Genomic DNA, 20,992 nt, shown 5'->3' with positions numbered 1-20,992 from the left:
GGTCAATTAAATATAAAAAAATCTATTTTTCATAATTCTTTGAGTCAGAATAGTAAAGGCTGAAATTCATCTTTAATAGGGCAATTGAACCAGAGGTAGACTCCATGATTGAACACTGCTTCATTTTACAAAGGAGAGGGCGTGTTCTGTGTGGCTCCTTGTATACATGGAGGGAAAATTGAATGTTGGTCACTTCGTACCCAAGTCACTTCATACCCATTACCTGTGGAAACTGGCTTTTCAATTTCAAAGCTTTTGGCTGTACAAAAATCGTTGTGTTGAAACTGACAGGCAGAACCCCATAAATTCAAATTATATGGAAAATGCCACCCGTTAAACTGGACACTTAAAATAATTACTCAAAATAATTGTTGGCATAAAAACTTACTTGATGACAAACAATGGAGAGCTGATGATAGTATAACAGATTGTGAGAAGGCTCCCTTTAAAAATTTTTCAGAAAGAGACAATTTCTCATTAAAATAATAAAAGACTTCAGGCCTACCCTTTAGGCATTTCTAAACTGAGCACACACATTTGTGCAACTAGTTTTTTTCATTTTTTTTCTTCATTATTCTCTTGCAACTTTGACGACCAATTGAGTCAAAATTGTCACGGTTTTTAAAAAATTGTATGCATGTGTTGGGTTACACCAAGAGAGAATACTGGTCTCTGACAAAACCAATTGTGTCCATTGCCTTTAAATAAACTAAGAAATAAATACACAAAACATAACAAGAAAACAAAAAAATACCCAATGAGCAAGTTGTCCTTGTTCGTCATACATTTAATCTTATATTACAATATTATTCATTCACAAAAAAAATATTATGCAACGCACATAATAAAAAATGATAGATGACAAGCAGATTATTGTTGTTGTTTACTTTCTGTACAAAGTTATTGTGATTTGGGGCACCTAAGATACTCAGAATCATATTTACTTTCAATCAATCAGCAAATATTGAACATTTCAGTGGAACAAACATTGCCAAATCACGATAAATGAACAAAAAGAGAATTGTCCAATAAGGTTCAGAAGAAAATTAAACACATTTTTAACGCGATCCTTTAACGTACTAATTCAGTCATTTCTTTGCATCTCCGGTGACAGGCCATTTATGCTTTATTAAGAGAAATGCACTTATAAATTTAATTTTGACAAAACATCTAGGGAAAAAATTAATTACCATTAATGCAAACTTGTGCAAAAAATGGTTAATGGCCCAACGTTTTGACCCTAACTTTCTCGAGCTAAAAAGATATGAAACGTGAATCTGATTTATTCATTTATTTTGTCTAATTATTTAACCAGGGATAGCCCCATAATTTGTCAATAAACCGTTCTTCACGGAGGCCCTTTCATTAATATACAAAAATGTACACTGACCATGTTGACATTTCAAGATTTCCATGGCTATTAATATATAGTCCAGGTTGATGAACTCGCAGTAAATCGCAGCTGAGACAAGCATCCTACCAGGGCAAGGATATTACGAAACATTCTACCCATCATAAATTTACCATTTGGATTCTTTTCTTCCCAACCAAAGCTTATACACAAACATCTTTTCCATACATACTTTTATTCATTAAAAAAAATAGCAGACTCAAAGTGTCTTCTTGATTCTCCCTATACTTGTCAACCAGCCGATATCCAGTCAACTACTCCACGATAATAACTTGGTTCTCTTAGATTCTTTATCCCCCTCCCCCACCCCCAGAAAAAAAGTTATGTTTAAGTTCAAGTCGGTGCCAGCTGGCCATAACAGTAACAAAAGGTTGTGCCATCGTTTGTTGTTATCATTTCACAACAGCTTACGTTTGCCATACTATGGTTCTATAATACAAAAAATTTCCACCAACCAACCTTTGAAATATTCAGTACAACTGTTGCATATTCACTCTATAAAATATGGAAATACATCAGTCCTTTAACATTTATTTGAAACTTGACAACATTACAGTTCAATTGTTTCCTTCAATTTTGGCTTTAGACAATATTTAAAACAGAAAACATTGAATAGCCAGGGGCTTCATTTCCACTAAAATATTTGAATTTGATTTTGAGACCTCACAATTAGACTTTGAGGTCCTGATTTCAAGCATCTGAAAGCACACAACTTCGTGAGACGAGACTTTAGACGGTCTTTTTTTCACAGCAGTGCGCGTGCTCAGACCTATGCACGCAAGCTCAGAGCCGCAGAAAAGGATCGTTATGTCTATTGCTGCCAGACTCTCAAAACTCTCCTATTATTGAAATAATTTCGCTTTTGCTTTTACCCAGGTATGAACTGGGCTTCAGGCCTGTGTGCATAATGTCCTTGGAGAACAGTGAGAACCTTTGGAAGTCAGGAGTGCCTTGACTAAAAAGGCCAATGACAAAAATAACTCTAAGTAAACCAACTTATTCTTTTCTGGGTTCTATTTCCAAGTAAAATCATGCTACATAAGGCGGCCTTCTTAGTAATTGTTCAGAAAAATAAGACAATATTTATAACTTGATAATGTTTATGTTAATTATAATGTACATACTGGTACATCCATGTATTAAATATTTTAATTTATTATTTTACAAACAACAATGAAGCTATCTGTTTATATCCCATGAATTTTATCAAGTGTGAATTTCCTTGTTTTTTTTTAAAGGCACTGGACACGATTGGTAATTACTCAAATAATTGTCAGCATAAAAACTTACTTGGTAACAAGCAATGGAGAGCTGTTGATAGTATAAAACATTGTGAGAAACAGCTCCCTCTGAAACAACGTAGTTTTAGAGAAAGAAGTAATTTTCCACTAAAATATTTGACTTTAATTTCAGAACCTCAGAATTAGAATTTGAGGTCCCAAAATCAAGCATCTGAATGCACACAACTCCGTGTGACAAGGGTGTTTTTTCTTCCATTGTTATCTCTCAACTTCAACGCCCAATTGAGTTCAAATTTTCACAGGTTTATTAATATTTTGTGCACATGTTGAGACACACCAAGTGAGAAGACTGTCTTTGACAATTACCAACGGTGTCCAGTGTCTTTAAAAACTAAAAATTAAATCTGTTATACAATACATTACCGGTTGCATTTCCTAACAGTAGGTCTATCATAATATGGTGATAATTAGAAACAAACTATTGCATCTCATTCCAGGACATTAATTTGTGTGACTAATTCATCAGGACAAAAATGGCATTTTATTTTGGATTGTTCTACATAAAGTAAGCAAATAAAACAGAAGCTCTTCACACTTGAAATGAATGCAGATAAGGGAGTTACGATCAGCGTTGTCTTAAAGGCAGTGGACACTATTGGTAATTACTCGAAATAAAACCTAAAACCATGTGAGAAACGGCTCCATCTGATGTGACGAGAAAGAAGTAATTTTCCACGAATTTGATTTCGAGACCTCAGAATTAGAATTTGAGGTCTTAAAATCAAGCATCTGAAGGCACCCAACTTCGTGTGACAAGGGTGTTTTTTCTTTCAATGTTATCTTGCAACTTCAACGACCAATTGAGCTCAAATTTCCACAGGTTTGTTATTTTATGCATATGTTGAGATACACTTAGTCAAAAGACTAATCTTTGACAATTACCAATAGTGTCCAGTGTCCCTAAGACCGGTCTCGTCTCCCCCTTGTCCTTCAGTGCTCAATTTCATTGAGCTCAGTGCTCAATTTCATTGAGCTGCTGAAGCACAAAAAAACAACAAAGCACAAACAAAATAACGCTTACCAGAATATGGTTACTATCCAAACCATTAAGCAATATTTTCTGATTATAAAGCAGCTGTATGATAATTGCCCCAGGTCTTGGTCTCGATCTCAGACTATCAGGTCTTGACTTTCATGTCTCGACCTCAACACTATTACCAATACTCAGGGAAATGTGTAAACCAGCACCATGATTGTTAGTTTCCACAATAGACTGTATTGAGTAACCCCTTTTTGCTATGAAAAGTCGCCATCTTGTAGGGCAAACCATATATGCGCGTCCATCATCGAAGCCACAGCATGCAACATTCCCGGTTTGATTTCTACGGCACATGCACGCACACACGCACGCACACGCACAGACGCCATCTTGTAGGTCAGATATTTGAGCTGCGTGACGTCATATTCAATACGGTCTATTTTCGTTCACAACCAGTTAATGTCAACGTAAAAGTCATATAACCATAATGTGCAGTATGGCCTGAGATCATGCATGGGTTATGATATAACTTGAGACGGGGCAGTACATTTTAAAGTCATAAACATAAAGTCAAAAACCACAAGGGAAAGTTGGTGTAACTATGGCACATAAAATCCGGAGGTGAGAGGTTCAAACTTGTTACGGTACATTGTACCCATAGTTTACTTGTATGGACCAATTTAGTTTCCCTTCTGGTTCATTACTGGATCTCTAAGAAATCACAAAAACACAACAATAAACTTCAACCAAAGTAATAATTTACAGAGAAAGAATTTATAAACAAATGATGATGAGCAAATAAGGTAAGTAATTCTCATATTAATGCTGATGTTTTGATTGTCTTCACACTGACTTTTAATGAAACTTCAACATTTCCGAGAATTGCCTGGTTTTGGCGTTGTATACACATCTCTAATGGTCACCATGGTCGAGAAGGTATGATTTCAATTGGGTTGATCTGAGAGATGAAGTGCTAGAGCTACATGCACAGGTTTCTTTTGGTACAAATGTTACTGTACAACTATAATTACAAAACTTCCATCCCAGAAAAAGAAGAAGTAAAACATGTTTCATTGTTTTTAAGTATTTCATAACCAACAAACATTTATAATTGTCTGTGAGTTGCGCGCTTGATTAAGCTTTAAAGACCAATCCATAAGTTTTAGTACCGCACGATGCGTCACCATTCCTGTGACATTGGCACGTAAAATTTTCTAACGAAAGAAAAGGGAAAATCTTTGTCTTTTACTTTTTTTATCGGATTAAAGTGTCTTCCTCAACAACTTACAACTTCTCTGGCAAGACAGCATGATGCAACGATAAAGAACACTAACCATAAACATTGCAACTGAAATCTGAAATCGACAGACAGTCTATTGGCGAGTGTAAGTGATAATATACAGAAACTGCACAATTGGATTTAAAGTACGTTTCATCAACTTAGTTTTTTGATAGAATTTCAGTAGTCAATTTCAGATTAGTTGTCAGTATTTTAAAGTTTGTTTTACATCACTATGTCAATCAATCACTATGTCATTCAAAATCATAGAAAATCGTTGAGGAAGACACTAAAAAAGATTTTTAAAAAGACAACAGTTTACCATGTCTGTTTGTACAGAGCCTTGAGCTGCTGACTTTTTGACTTTCCAGCTTTATCCATGCTGGTTGGGGTAACAAAACAAAATGTCTGCACATATTTGGTATAGAGCATCGAACTCAAGTTGTGATGGCCGAGTCATCTAAAGTGTGGGTTCAAATCTTACTTGAGACACCCGTGCTCTTGGGCAAGACACTTAACTATAATTGCTTCTTAACACGCAGGAGTAAATGGGAACCTGTGAGGGAAGTGATTGTTGTTGCAAACAATTACCAACCTTTGCGCCTATTTGGCCACCAGCTGCATGCTCCAAAGGAGTACAGATAGTTTCAGGGAGGAACAGGGGTAGTAATAGCATAAGCCATTTTATACAATGTTTAAAAAAGCACATAATAAATGCATATATCATTATTACCATTTCTCATAAATCCTAACTATTGAGGTTTACAGAGTAGTCCTTGAACATGTTGAATCTTACGCGCAGAAGACACAAGGGTTTAAGTAATCATTGTAAAGTCAATGGGCTCCTAAGCAGTGATTATAAAGAAGGTTCGGGCAACAAACATGTTTTTCCATGATGGTTCTTCAAACACTCTTCAAAAGTTACAGGGCATCAAGCATTGAGCCTCTTTCGAGTTTTAAAATGCTGCAGTACATAGCAGTTCTTCATTTTTTACTTTAATGTAAGACCAACATCGTTGATGCTTGGCTTTGTTGAGCATGCTATACCAAGCTTCTGCTGAACTTGTTAAAATTTCCTTGGAGTTGACCTTGCACTGTCGCTGTATGTACATGTATATCACCAGGGTATAAAGTGTGTAGTTGTACGCCTAGGCATGCCTTGCCAATGCTGTAATATATTGATCTCCACTTTGATCCTGCAGTCTGTCTGGATCTTGAGGTCAAACTCACCAAGAAGCGATGACTGATCAGAGTTCCTCAATGCCTTTGAGTATTACTACTTTGCTTTTCACATTGGCCCTGTACTGGCTGTGACTCTGTGTCCAACCTAAGGGCACACTCTAGGCAAAGCAACATAAGTTTCAGCAGTTTGTACTTTGACCTTGTACTTTCTGTGACGCTGATAGAGGTGTATACTATAAACGAGTCTATGGGTAGTGAAATATATTCTTGCCTTGGCAATTATGCAATTTGGCCTTTTCATGTCGACGATGACGATGTACTATCGGTGTAGATCTTGAGGGCACGTTCTTTGCGAGGCGATGGGTAACTTGGTTTCGTTGTGGTCTTGGCTAAACGTGAATTCTCCTTCTTTTGGATTTCTTGTTTTTCTTCCTCGGTCAGCTCTTTGATGGGTTCTGATCTGTCACTAAAGGAAGCAGAAAAAAGAAGAAAAAAAATGAAATAATTTCACACGGTTCTTTTTTCTGTTTGGTCACTACTGCAGGTAATAACTGTATGAAAATAAACTAAACAAGTGGGCCATTTCATAGAACTGCTAACTGGTAAATAAATTTTTTATTTGTTGTTGTCATTGTTGTCCATGTCTGGGTTGTTGTCATTGTTGTCCATGGTCGAGTTGCTGTCTTTGTTTCTTTTGTCGAGTTGATGTCATTGTTGTCCATTACTGTTGCTGTCATTGTTGTCCATGTCTGGGTTGTTGTCATTGTTGTCCATGGTCGAGTTGCTGTCTTTGTTTCTTTTGTCGAGTTGATGTCATTGTTGTCCATTACTGTTGCTGTCGATGTTGTCCATGTCTGAGTTGTTGTCATTGTTGTCCATGGTCGAGTTGCTGTCTTTGTTTCTTTTGTTGAGTTGATGTCATTGTTGTCCATTACTGTTGCTGTCATTGTTGTCCATGTCTGGGTTGTTGTCATTGTTGTCCATGGTCGAGTTGCTGTCTTTGTTTCTTTTGTTGAGTTGATGTCATTGTTGTCCATTACTGTTGCTGTCATTGTTGTCCATGTCTGAGTTGGTGCCTTTGTTGTTAAATGTTGTCATATTCACGTACTTTGGATTTTAAAACAATTTTAAATGTTGTCCTATTGTTGTACATTCTATACTAAAAAATATTTAAAATTTTAACTTTTCTTAATGAAGTAAAAAATAAAACTCAATTCAGCCTCCTCAAGGCTGTGAAGCTTTTATTTGTGAAATAAACCAATCAATAACAATAATAATAAATAAATATTTTTTTAGAATTTTCTAACCATATCAAGAAAATTAGGCTGCCAGCTGGCATATCACTATGGATTTGCATTGTTACGTCGTTCCTTTTTTATACAGTAACTATCGAAAGGTTTACATGCATTTTAGTGTAATTATGGTTATGAAGTGAAAAATCAAACAGTCAGCTCAACATTTGTCGTTGAGCACCTCAATGAGTTTGGGCCAACATGGCCAAGGCCAAAATCAATAGTTTGAGCAGGAGAGAACAAATTCACAGTGTATCAAGGGAAAAAAAGTTGACAAGTATTTAGTGCTCAAACTGCAAATACCCTGCTTCGACTTGTTTATTTATCTTCATTTATTTTTGTGGTTTGCATCCAAGTAGAGCAGCCAGGTCCTATTTCACTGATTTCCACAACAATTTTGCGATAAAACATGGAAAAGCGCTTTACCTGAATCGAGATGTCCAGGGCCCAATTTCATAGCGCTGCTTAGCGGCCGATTTTGTGCTTACTTTGCAATTTCTATTTCATAGCGCTGCTAACCGTGAGCACACAAAAAGGCATGCTAGCCTTCCGGTGCTTACCGCACGGAAATAAATGACGTCACAATGCAAATCCACGGTAAACAGGCAACATGGCCGGCCAATTTTTCTACTAACCTGTGAAATACGCAAAGGCTGAAGCAAATTTTTTCTGCTACAGTAAGCACGCAAATTTGCTTACCGTTAAGCAGCCCTATGAAATTGGGCCCTGGTTGTATGTGGGAATAATGATGTGCATTACGCACACAGACAAATACAAAACGAAACAAAATCAAGCATTTTTTTGATCTTACCAATAGTAGATGACAGCTCCATCATCACTGATGTACAACGGCCATGAATTAAGAGAAGTTACTTGAGGATTCCACTCCAGGTCTGACTGCATCTCTAGTAAGGACACCTCACAGGGAAACGTCCCCTTCCCCTTAGCAAAGTCTATGTTCTCAGGACTGATGTCACTCAATGCTGATAACTGCAGAATGTATTTATATACAAAAGTTAATAATAAGTATTTCCAGAATGATCTGTGAATGGTTGAAAATGATCTGTTGTCAAATCACTTCAGTATAACAAGCCAGGCTCCTATAGATTGATGATACCCAAGCCAGCATCCTTACGGATGATGGAGTGTGTTAGCACCATGAGTACGTATAGATGGCTGATAGTTGATTTGGGTCAAAAGCCCAAATCAGTTCAAGGAACACATTGCCTTGGATCGGTCGAGTTGGTCTTTGAAAAGCGGTTGTAACCATTTGTTATAAAATGCACATGAGTAGAAAGATGTTGTAAAAGTAGAATACAATGATCCACACGATTGCACGGTTTTCCTTTTACTTTGTCGTCTAACACGGTCGGCCATTCGGCAATTTATGGGAGTCAAATTTTTTACTCCCAAAAATGGCCGACCGTTGTGTGGATCATTGTATTCTACTTTTAAAACATCGTTCCAACCATATGCATTTTATAAAAAACGGTTACAAACGCTTTTTATAGACCAACTCGTCCGATCCAAGGCAACGTGTTCCTTTAAAGCATAACCCTCACTTTGAAGTGGACATCCGCGGCCTTATGATGTTTAGCAATCTCTCATAATTACTTTTATTTTATTTGTTTAAGTTCCTGCTGATGCTAAAATGACAAGAACAAATCTCTATAAAAACTAATGATTCTGACGTACCCTCTTCTTGAGTTCTGCAACAGTGCAGTCAGACAGTAGGACCTCTTCAAATGGATCTAATTTGAACTCTGAAGGGCGCCACCTTCTGACAAACAAAACCAGATGGGTCGGATCAACCAAAGGTTCATCACCTGAAAAAAACAAAGTTAGTGTAATTAGTCAAGACCAGCAACAGCTTGCTTGAAAGTTGGGCTCTTCGATCAAATTTAGTATTTTTATGCACATCTATAACCTCAAATTAACACGATATAAAATGTCAGTTAATTAGATACACTTTCAAAATGTTCTACAGTATAGGGGTGAAATTGTATGCATAAGAAGAATCCTGAACATGATAGGTTTCTCTTGATGTGGAAAAGCTTACTTACTTTACAGGATTTTAGATTTTCATGGTTTACAAACTCTCTCTACATAGATATACAAATACAAAGGTTAAGTCACATACAAGGTCTGACTTTCTTATATGTGTGATGGCAGTTTCATGTGTTTAAAAAGATCTGGAGGCCAAGGATGTTTAATGAATAATCTTGAAATCAGAAAAAAAGAACTTGACGATTCACAAGCCTAATTCTAGGTTTTGATCATTTGTTGATTCTCGTCTTGTAGATAAAATTCCATTTCAGTAAAGAAGTCCTTCGGAATTGTGGATTTTCTCCCAAAATTCAAGCCCCAAGAGTACCCATAAAAACCACTTACGTTCCAAGATCTCCACAAAGACTTCCCAGTTGGTGAATATCGGGATGTCATCTTCATACAGCTGGCTGTCAATGTAGATGGCTCCAGGGTTCTTCCAAGCCTTCTTCCGTAGTCTCAACCTTTTCAGGGGAATCTCCAGGCCACATTTCTCTCTCAGCTCTGGGATGAGCTCCGTCTTGGATTGTATAACTGACATCCCTTTTGCAAAGACACAGTCAAAGAGGTACTTGCAAGGCTGGGGGAAACAAACGGATTCAGTGAGGAAGATGATCTGAAACTTTGCATGGTGGGAGTATAATCAGGTGAGTTTTGCAGTAGCACCATGGGAGCAAAAGAGGGATACTCGGGGTCTTGAAAATTCGTTTAAAAACAGCAAGGTCGTTCACACCAACAATATCCACTATCACAGGTATCCATTTTCAACATACTTAAGTGTCTTGCAGGACCACAAGTGTCACGACTAGGATTCAAACCACACTTGGGCAACTGGGCTGTCTATGCTTGCGTTTGATGCGCTAGACCACTCAGTTATGACACGAAAAGCAGCTACATATTGACCACGATCATGAATAGGGGCAGAGGCTACATTCTGACACAGGGTTGTTTTAACATTTTAAAACTGTATTTTCTCTGAGGTTTTATATTGACTGTAAGGAGCATGTTTCATGGATGAATGCTTTATAAATTGTCATTATTATTTGTGAATAATCCTTCACATACCTCTGGACTATTTGCCGTTAGTTGATAGATCTTTACTCTGTACTCCCCCTTCTTGAGTGCTCGGCCGAGTTTAATGATGACTTTGCTGTCTTCACTGTATGACTGCAGAGTCTCTGTGAGTCGGATGCTCTCAAACTCTTGATTGTTAGCATACACCCTATAAACCTGTCCATTAGATAATTAGAACCTTTGTTTAAGTACACATAGGAATACAAAAAGGGAAACCAATAAACAAAAAAGTACTTTTCTTTTGCACAAATATGGTTTGGGCTTTCCATTGCTTGCGCACTTTTACATCTGTAGAGAGCAGGGATGTATTTCCTAACATTATCCTCATTGGTTTCACAAATCGATGATTGTGTCAAAATCACAAAGTTTTGTAAAATAAATTTGTACAAATTTTGTTGTTCATTTTCACAAACTGGTGAATGTGTTTACAAACTGATAAAACGTCAAAATAGTTGCAAGACTAAAAAAACATAAGTTCTGTATGAAAAAGTCAGCTTTATTTTTTTAGTAAAATTAAAAAGAGAAAGCAGTTAGAAAAATAGTTTTAACCCAATGCGGTATTCTACAAGCACTGAATTTCGGCTGTGGTGCAGATTCGCCACTTTGTAAAAACGGTGATGATATTATAAAAAAGTACTACAATACCTTGAAGTGTTGTGATTCCCTGCCAACGTAGGTCTCCAGAGACTTCTTGAAGACTGCTAGGGTCATTCTCTTATCCACATGCACTGCTAATACTTTAATCGTAAAATAGAGGTCAACTTTCATTAATTACACGCTCAACAGCAAGCATACAATTTCATAGGTCCTTATGAACTTACATGTATAACTGGGTAAAAGGCCTGGACCCAATTTCATACAGTCTGAAAACACTAAAACTTGCTAAGCACATACAAATATTGCTTACAGAAACGGGTTAACGTCAAATTACATTAGGTTTACATTGTTGTGACTGGTGTCCCGCAAATTTTTGCTTAGCAAAGAACTTTATCAAGCAGTATTTTCTGCTTTTACAGCATTATGAAATTGGACCACAGGCAAATGACCATCCCTGATCATTAACCATCAAGCTCAAACAGTGTGACACGCAAGGGAATGCACAATGCAGCTATTTTTACTTGCATCTGCTTGTTGCCATATTGTCACAGAATTTTAGCAAGTAGTTGCCCAATTTTAGAGAGTTGCTTAAAAACAAAATATGCTGCTTAGCATGAATGAGCAGAATACCAGTCACAAATTATACATGTGATATGGTGTTTTGACTGGTAACCTTAGTCTGGTAAGCTTAATGTGCTTTAGGGACACATTGCTTTGGATCAGGCAAGTTGATCTATGAAAAGCGTATGAAACCGTTTGTTATGAAATTGCGTGGTTTTCCTTTTACGTCATGAACTAACACGCCAAGCCAATTTGTGGAGTAAATCTTTTGACTCCGCAAAATGGCCCACCGTTTTAGTTCGCAACTTTCCTTTCAAAACTCTACGAAATTTGGCTCATTGGCCAATATAGACAAAAGATTTATTGAATGGTCTAAATGTTGATACTAAAAACTTGACATTAAGAAGCAGCCTTCTACTTACATCTTGCGTTATCAATAATCTGTACAGGTTCAGCTTTGAAGTATCCATTCAACATTTTTGCATGCCTTGTATTTTCATAAATCTCATCTTCAGAGTCTTCATTGGGGTCATCATATGACGCCAAAGTCCCTTGAGTCTCACCCCCAGCACTGGGGTCTGGCTCAATGGGTATACTGCTGGATTGGTGGTCCACTAAACCCGTCACAGGAGAGCTGAGGGAAGAATGCGACGAAACGGGGGACGATACGGCTCCAGTGGAGCTCTGCTCGGAGTTCACTCTCTGTAGCTTGCTACAGTCCCCGCAGCCGCTCTGACACCAACACGCACTGTCTGTTGTGATCCCTGCATCCCCTGATTGCACTTCGCCACCTGGAATGTCTACGTCCTCACCGACCTCCGACCTCATTAGCATATCTGGTTCTCCATCATCGGCGCCGTCCGGGCTGCCGCGGAGGTCGGCGAGATTACCGTCACTGTCACCAGCCAGGTCGTCAGTGATCCTGGCATCGTTGAGAGACACAACGCCACTGTCCGTCTCACTGCCAAGGAGGTTGAGACCATTTTTGTCCAGAGGGTGGTCGTCACTGAGCGTTGAGGAGCTACCAGTGGGGCTTGGGGTGGGTGCTTTACTCAAGGCAATCTCCGTCTCCAGCTGTAGATCATTGTACTTGTCTTCTGTGTTTGAAGATGTTGATGACGGACAAGGCGATGTACTGCTGCTCTTTGGTGGCTTAAACTCATCTACATCATTCAGATACACAAAGAGAAATATTACAATGCATGACGAGGTTACTTTTGAAGTGTCTCAGAAGTCTAGAATCAAAGGAACATTACCATAGGCATGCCTGAAATACTGGACTGCCAGAACATTGTGCTGGAGTGCAAAATTGTTGACTTGCATTCAACCATAGGCCTACTCTTAAGCCTGGTTCATACTTCCTGCGAATGCGAATGCCAAGTGAGTTTTGACGTCACATGGCTGTTTTTTGCAGCGAATGTTTCGCAAGAGTTGAGCCCAAGTCAACTAATGCGAATTATTTGTTGCGAATTTGTGAAGTCAAAATTTGAATCGCATTCGCAGGAAGTATGAACAGGGCTTTAGTAACACACTTAGGATCAGCCCCAGCTGCCAATTAACCCTTGGCACTATCCATGTAATGGTAAATAGTCTGGCTACTTATTTGTAAGATGAGAATGTATATTGATGACTGCTAAATCCTATAAGGGAACAAGACAAAGACAGCAACCTCCAGTGTGCTTTGTAAATTCCAAGAAATTAGTAAAGAGGAAACTTCATTAACAATATGCCCAGTCATTAACCTACCTTGATCGGAGAGTGGTAGGGTAACCTGTAACCTTATTGTGTTTGCATATCTATCAAGCAGTTGATATAGTTTGGATTCAGGAAAGGGTACCTGACTGTCTTCAGTGTTGCTGCTCTCAACAAAAACCTGAAGGAAGAACAAGTTAGTCCGAAGTCTGAGTTAATGGTTTCATGTATTGAATCTTGTTTACACAAAAGCACAGGCCATAAAAGTAAAAGCTAATATTTGGAAAATAATTTGATTACGTCAATAAGCAGTTTATAACAGCAAACTCTTGGTGAACCACACAAAACCTTGCTAAAAATATTTACAAGGAATTAAGCAAGAACTCCAAATAATTTAAATAGTTAAATTTATATTATAACATTTGTTCAGCCCAAAACTGGTTTTAAAAAAGCACGCAAAATCACATCACATGAGATGACACCCACCTTATTGCTCTTTAAAAATCCTTCATTTTTCAGCGTTTTCTGTCCATTCACCAGTGGCTTCACAAGGGGCTTTACCAGCGGTTCCAAAACAACCCGCATCGTTTCTAAACAAAGACCTGTTGTCTGCAAAGAGGAGCATAAAATCAACCCATCATTACAATCTTCTCATGATCAACAGGACATTGGGTAATTATTATCTGACAAATGCTGACTGCTTTGAGTACTACATGTATGTTTAAAACTAAGACTCCCCGAGTTGACCCATGGAGTGTTGTTCCCGGTGCAAAGCATACAAAAACAAAATGGTATGGGGATCACTGAGGGAGTCATAGTTTTTACAAAATATATTACTAGTAAAAGCAGTCAACATTTTCTTGAAACACCCAATATGATACACTATAGAGAAACATCTACCAAGAAGCTGTCGTTGCTATGAGTGAGTACTTTAGTTACTACAGGTAAAGTACATTGGTTGCTAGAGGTATACATTGGTTGCTTCGAGTATAGTACACTTGTTGCTTCGGGTATAGCAATAGTGCGGCAAAGACATATCATTCATATGACATGCTCTAAACGGCAGAATATATGTAGGGGTTGTTATAATATACAAATATCGAGTAGTTTCATCGGGTACAGTGTAAATTTTGTTTATGTTTCTGAAGAGCTGGCCGAGACTTTCTAACATACAGTTTTCTGATTCACAATCGCCATTATTATTATGGATTGTAAAAAACATTCAGACCTCACACAAATAAGTATAATGAAAAAAATGCACTAACATCAAACATATTAAAATATAATAAAACTAAAAAAAAACTATCAAACTGAGCTTTTTAGTTTGGGCAATGTGTGTTTGCCGTTTCTTCATATCTCACCTGTGCAATCTGGACTTTGAAGTCTTGGACCGTTGTTGTCAGATATGACCTCATACTGATTGGATTGGAAATGCTTTCTGTTTCCAGATCAACAACAAACAATTTGTTTGTCACTCCTAAAGGAAAATCAAAAACAATTGTATCAGGACTCGGCTAAGATCAAAAGCTGACTGTAAAATACAAAAACAAAAATATGTTGAATACCTTAAAGGCACTGGACAACTTTGGTAATTGTCAAAGACCAGTCTTCTCACTTAGTGTATCTCAACATACGCATACAAAAATAAACTGTGAAAATTTTATCTCAAAATGGTCATCAAAGTTGCAAGAGAATAATGGAAGAAAAAACTTCACTCGTCCCAGAAGTTGTGTGTTCTCCATTGCTTGCTACCAAGTAAGTTTTTATGCTAACAATTATTTTGAGTAATTACCAACAGTGTCCAGCGACTTTAAACACATCATCTTTTTGAACCTGAGAAATCTAGGGATAAGTCTCATTTGGATCTGATCAGAGAATCCTACAATACGAGAGTCTTAGATTTACGAGAATCTTAGACTTACCTCCAGCCTTGTAGACCGCAAACTCCTGATCTGCTTTTCTCGTCTCAAGGAGCAGATCAAAGATATACGACGTCTTGACACCAGACAGCAACGTCCCCATCGGAGTGCTTTCATCTCCTTCAAATGATCTCTCCAGAGACTCGTGGAACTCATCGTACTTCACCAGGCGGCACTGAACCAGCGGTGTGTGCTTGTCAAACGCTAGTAACTACATAAACATCAGAGACAAAACAACATAATTCATTTGCGATATCTGACTGCTAGATTTTACATTGGAGTCATTAGCCCTGTATGCAGAATATAGTGAAGTGTTCTCCAAACAAGTCTAATTTACATCTGAGCTAGCTAGATGGGGGAGGGTTGAAAATTAGTAACTGACATGTCTGTAACAAAGATATGACTGAGGAGTGTAAATGTAAATATTGCAAAATAAATCCTGACTCAATGTGTTGTGATTATTGTTATTTTCAACATCTTCTTGGGCGACCACAATAAAAATTATTCACTAGCTCCTACTCTGATGTACAAAGTCAAATGGAAAGATGCCCCACCTGGTGGAGTCATCAAGAAAACAATATGAACTCCTGGCCTGGATTTGGTCTAATCTAACACCAGGCAGGTTATACAGACCTTGTGGGCTATTTCCGTTGCTTCACTGAGTGTCTTGTCTTTGTGGACTTCCAGCCTAGCTTCAACAGGCTTCCCTGTCATTGGGTGCACACCAAACAGTTTGATCTGTACAGAGAAACAACAAAAGATTATTTCAAAGTTACTATGGGCACGCTTTGTGGTAATGGAGCCACTGGAGTCAATTTCCTGAGTCCCTTGTCTTTTGTCTAGAATAATCCAATAGGGTTACTGATTTTACTACTTGATGCCAGTGTTCAAAACTAGTGGTCACAATATATTGCGCCACAGCACCTTGTAAACCAGTACTTGGTGCTTTGTACAGGAATTCCGTCTCGTACTACAAAAATGATTTCCCCAATTTCTTGCAGGAAAATACTGAACGTTGAAGTGCCATGAGCGTCACTGAGTGACAAAATTTAATGCCATAATAATAAGACACTATTATAATTGGTATTGTTGCTTTCATGGGGCCCCTTTTTTTCCGGCTCACCTTGCAGGTGTTTCTATCAATCTCCTTCTGCCTTCTTTCTTCCTCTTCTTCATTCTGTAGTCTCACCATTAACTCCTTGATGTGTGATGGGAACTCTTCAACAGTGGTAAAACCTGCAGGGGAAAAACAATCACAAGACCATGGTTTCAACTTCCATTTTCTAGCCTCATCATTCTGTAATTCCACTAAACTTTACGTCAGCGATTCAAAAAAACTGTTAAGCCAACGCGGCAAAAAAAAAACTACTACTAAATAATAATAATAATTAGTTTTTTATCTAGCAATAACCATTTCAATGCACTGTATGTTAGTGCCCTGGACACTGGTCAATTTCTCTTTCAGCTCCCTGGGGTACCAAGTGTTGTGAAACACACATCTAGAAAAAAACTAGTACACTTACCATAAAACATATGAGGCTTTGCCCTGTTTGTGGCTCAGTTTGCTTCAATTTGCACCATGCTGTTATGTTGCCATAGATATGGTATGTCTCATACTCACCCCCCCCCCATAACAAAACAAAACAAACAAACAAAACAACAGTTTGAAAGCATTATTATGACACCTCATGTACTTGCCTGCATTCTTTGTTGTTTCTATCTGTCTGTACATCAACATGTACGCATTGGGCAGAGTGCTAGTAGGTGCACATCTCCCTGGCAGAGCTTCAATACCATATGTACGCCTAATATCTTCTTTCGTTGCATGTGTTACACTCGTGTCATTGAAGCAGTACCATCTACCATCACTGAAAGACCTTAGAAGGAGGAATCAATCAAATACAGTGGTGAAGCGACTTTAGATTTGTCAATTTTAATTTATACCCTTGCACCGATGTGTGTTATTACTCAGTACTTTCCAATGTGTAAAGCACTGTGTACTAAGTAATTTCCACAGTTCTGTGGAAAAATCACTAGGCATATTACTACGAACCCACGACCCTTGCAATTCTGGAGCAGTGTCTTACCAACTAGACCACAGAGATTGCTCGGTAGCTAGAGGCAACTCAAGTCCTACATTTTAGCAGCGGGTATTGCAACAATTTAATATTTAATAACAGGATAAAGACAAGAGTATTTCAGTTTAAAAAACCTGCAACAAGATGAACCCTCCAAGTTTAATCTCCAAGGCAGTACTTTTAAGCACCATCTAGCATTAATCTAGCATTAATCTAGCAAAAGAGTCCAGAACTCTCCTGAAGACAATCAGAGCATACTGATAGAAACTTGGTGATTGTCAACTACCAAGTTATTCAAAATAAACTATATTCAAAAGGAAATTACATGTGGCGCTTCGCAAACCTCACCTAATTATACTCCCACCATGTAAAGTTTCAAAACCCTACTCCAAATGTTAACAAGTTGACTTACTTAATATATGCATAGTAATGTCCTCCATTAGCCGTGCCAGAGTGCACCATGATGGAGAATAACTCGTACAGATATGGACCGTTGGTCTGCGTCTCTTCCGGCGTTGATACCGATGCTGCTTGCTCAACATCAATCCCTTCATCTATCGTATCGTCTGGACTTTCACTCCGCCTTCGTGCGTTCGTCAGGTTATTGAGGTTCTCCAGATTATGCTCATCGCTTTGCACATCCGATGCGACATTTGTCTGAATTAGACAGAGAAACAACACCATCAAATATTATTTTTTTAATTTAAGGCTGATAATGCAGAATTTAGCAGTCAGTATTTGACCCTACTTGTCATTTTAAAGGGTGTGATGAAAGGGTAAGATTGAATATATAAATGTTCACAGATTTGCACATAATCTACGCATGGTTTAAAGATGGTCATGGCTGAAAACTACCGCTTGAAACAATGTTTTTTTGAAAAACTATAGTCTTCAAGAAATGAGCATTGATCTTGTGAGTACAAAATCAAAAGTTAGCAAAACATAAATTGGGTTTGTAACTATATACTTCAGACAGGGAATAAAATCATTTCAGTAACCTGGACAAACTTTCCACTGAAAAATATTTCAAACCAAATCGATTCTTTAGAAAGTAAATGTATGTTTTGATTGTCCAAACTTTAAAAAAATATGATTAGCGTACCTCATCTCCTTTTTCCTCCTCATCTTCCAGGAGTTTGTTCATGTTCAAAATTTCAGGAAAGCTCACTCTGTTGACAAACAAAAAGGATATTTTAAAATAACAAACTATCGTCATCAGCAAGGCTTTAGCTTGAACAATTTTAGTGGTGGGCTCTAAATCCAGATCGAGTCTACCAAGTATGTGCGGATCAACAAAATTATTTGTTTTGAACTATGGGGCCATCATTGCTGAAGTGCAAGCTTCAGGTAGGCATAATGCCAGGTTTCCAAATTGTTCATGTTATGGGGGCCATGCAATAAGTTGAATGTTCTTTGGCCGTGTTCTTTCTCTGTGACTTTTGATACTCCTTCTCATTTGCCGTGTCTCAGATCAATGCAGTGGACAGTATTTTAATCTAGGGGAATCTGTGCTGGGGGCAGTGCTTTTTGCTCAGAGTGCTGGGCGAAAGTGTTGAGTTCTGGGCAGTGCCCGCCATGGTCACAATGCTGGTCATCAGCTATTCTGTCTTAGGGTTAAGCTTCTATATGTATTGCTGTTTGTCATTTGTTTGTTTTTGGTCGTTTTTATTGTACAATGTAATTTTGCTGTATTTCTCTTACTCTTTTTATCATATGTAAAATACTGTACATCGTTTTGAGATTTGTTTATGTAAGACGCTACATTAAAAATAAAATATTATTATTTATTATTATTATTATAACAAAACTTGTAACTTGGTTAGCTGTTTCTACTGATTCCAATCCGAAATATCGTCCGCCTTCAAAAAGGAAAGTACAAGAATACCAAGGCTACCTATATCTCAATGAAAATCCCATTTGAAATAAGTCTTGCTTCTTTGAATTCTAACATTTTTTACTTCCATACCCAATTTCATAGAGCTTGATAAGCACAAAAGGTAGCTTAACACATCAAAATTATGCTTACTAGAATAAGGTTACCAGCTAAAATATCATTCCATATGTAAAATCTGCAACTGGTATCCTGCTTGTTTTTACTTAGCAGAGTGTTGATGAAGCATAACTCTCTGCTCAAGCAGTTCTATGAAATTGGGCCCCGCTCATCACTTACTTGTCATTGAGCTTGAGTCTGGTGTACGTTGAGTAGTCAAAGTCAAATCTCTTGAGTTGTAAGGTTAAGACATAGGGGAAGGATTGGAACTTGAGCCCCTTGTGAGCGTCGCACTTCTTGTCACAACGCTCACAGAAATACTGATTGGTATCGTTGAGTGTCTCTGGTGAGATGAAGGCTTGTAGAGCTTCTTGCTAACAAACCAAAGGAATAAAACGCAAATAAAATAACACTTAAAATAACAGACATTCTTAGAAATAATCCATGCTCATTTAATGTTAATTTTAAAGTTTAAAGACACTGGACACTATTTGTAATTGTCAAATACCACTCTTCTCATTTGCATAAAATAACAAACCTGGGAAAATTTGAGCTCAATTGGTCGTCAAAGTTGGGAGATAATAATGAGAAAAAACACCTTTGCCACACAGTTGTGCGCTTTCAGATGCTTGATTTCGAGACCTCAATATCTAAATCTCAGGTCTCAAAATCAAATTTGGTTGAAAATTACTTCTTTCTCGAAAACTACGCCACTTCAGAGGGAGCCCTTTCTCACAATGTTTTACAACCTCTCCCCATTACTCGTTACCAAGTAAGATTTTGTACTTATTTTGAGGTAATTACCAATACTGTCCAATGCCTTTAATTTACTAGCATTTTGTGAAGTTGCACACTCTGTGATTAGAACTGCTTAGAATGCATATAGAGCTGTCAACTCTCCCTGATTCTACAGAACATTCTTTGAACAACCCAATCTATCCATGTTCTGATGAACAAAATTGAAAACCTGGAGGCAGTATGTGTAAAGTTGGCTTACAGTGGCTTTACATCACACTTTACCAGCAGGACAAAAGCTTCAGTATTACTATAACACAAAATGCTTATTTCTCTTGCCATGCAAAATTAAAGAAATAAAATTGGATTCAATCATATTCTTGAGGCTGATACAAATGGTTTAAGATTTTGCAGATTTTGTATCAACTTAATTAATCTTGAATGGAGGAAACCTAGCTTAGATAAAATAAGAAAGAAAATCCAAAGAACTTACCACACTACTATTTGTTTTTGTAGATCCAAACGGTCTAATCACCAAGGGGATATCTAAGAAGCTATCCTTCCTTGCACTCTCATTTCCACACTATAAAAGAGAAAGATTGTCATTATCAATCAGTAACCAAACCATAATAACACACAACCAAACATTCCCTTTTAAAAACAGGAGATCTGGGGGTTGCAAACTCCAGTACATTTTTCTTTATTCAGCCCACACAAAAATTAAAATTTACCAAGTCAGATTCCCTTGTGGTTTTTTACTTGATAATATAATATAATAGCTCTAAGCCCCCCCCCCCCAATGTATGATAGATTGGCTGTTGTCAGCTTGGTGTTCATATCCTCTTGGTGGAGTTTG

The 20,992-nt window shown here is 37.7% G+C and overlaps 1 protein-coding gene across 2 annotated transcripts in view; it reads right to left on the bottom strand.

Moving 5' to 3' along the window:
- Positions 1-762: 762 nt before the first annotated feature.
- LOC139939442 (ubiquitin carboxyl-terminal hydrolase 47-like) overlaps positions 763-20,992 on the bottom strand; it is a 29,770-nt gene continuing 9,540 nt past the window's right edge. The window contains exons 8-26 of one of the 2 annotated variants that reach the window (XR_011786309.1): positions 20,630-20,719; positions 19,582-19,775; positions 18,514-18,580; positions 17,824-18,068; positions 17,032-17,210; positions 16,457-16,569; positions 15,967-16,071; positions 15,337-15,544; positions 14,776-14,891; positions 13,901-14,023; positions 13,469-13,595; positions 12,145-12,885; positions 11,210-11,301; positions 10,556-10,720; positions 9,836-10,070; positions 9,140-9,270; positions 8,256-8,434; positions 5,586-6,618; positions 763-5,526 (exon numbers count right to left, since the gene is read on the bottom strand). Coding sequence is in view for 1 of the 2 variants with exons in the window: in XM_071935362.1 (XP_071791463.1) it covers positions 6,450-6,618; positions 8,256-8,434; positions 9,140-9,270; positions 9,836-10,070; positions 10,556-10,720; positions 11,210-11,301; positions 12,145-12,885; positions 13,469-13,595; positions 13,901-14,023; positions 14,776-14,891; positions 15,337-15,544; positions 15,967-16,071; positions 16,457-16,569; positions 17,032-17,210; positions 17,824-18,068; positions 18,514-18,580; positions 19,582-19,775; positions 20,630-20,719 (3,279 nt within the window). In the remaining variant the exon portion in view is untranslated. Of the gene's footprint in view, positions 6,619-8,255; positions 8,435-9,139; positions 9,271-9,835; positions 10,071-10,555; positions 10,721-11,209; positions 11,302-12,144; positions 12,886-13,468; positions 13,596-13,900; positions 14,024-14,775; positions 14,892-15,336; positions 15,545-15,966; positions 16,072-16,456; positions 16,570-17,031; positions 17,211-17,823; positions 18,069-18,513; positions 18,581-19,581; positions 19,776-20,629; positions 20,720-20,992 lie in introns of both variants that reach the window. The other variant, XM_071935362.1, reaches the window with a different exon arrangement.

The sequence above is a fragment of the Asterias amurensis genome, chromosome 7 (genome assembly GCF_032118995.1).
Source record: "Asterias amurensis chromosome 7, ASM3211899v1".
Taxonomy (NCBI): Eukaryota; Metazoa; Echinodermata; class Asteroidea; order Forcipulatida; family Asteriidae; genus Asterias; species Asterias amurensis.
This window is presented reverse-complemented; position numbering and strand designations above follow the sequence as displayed.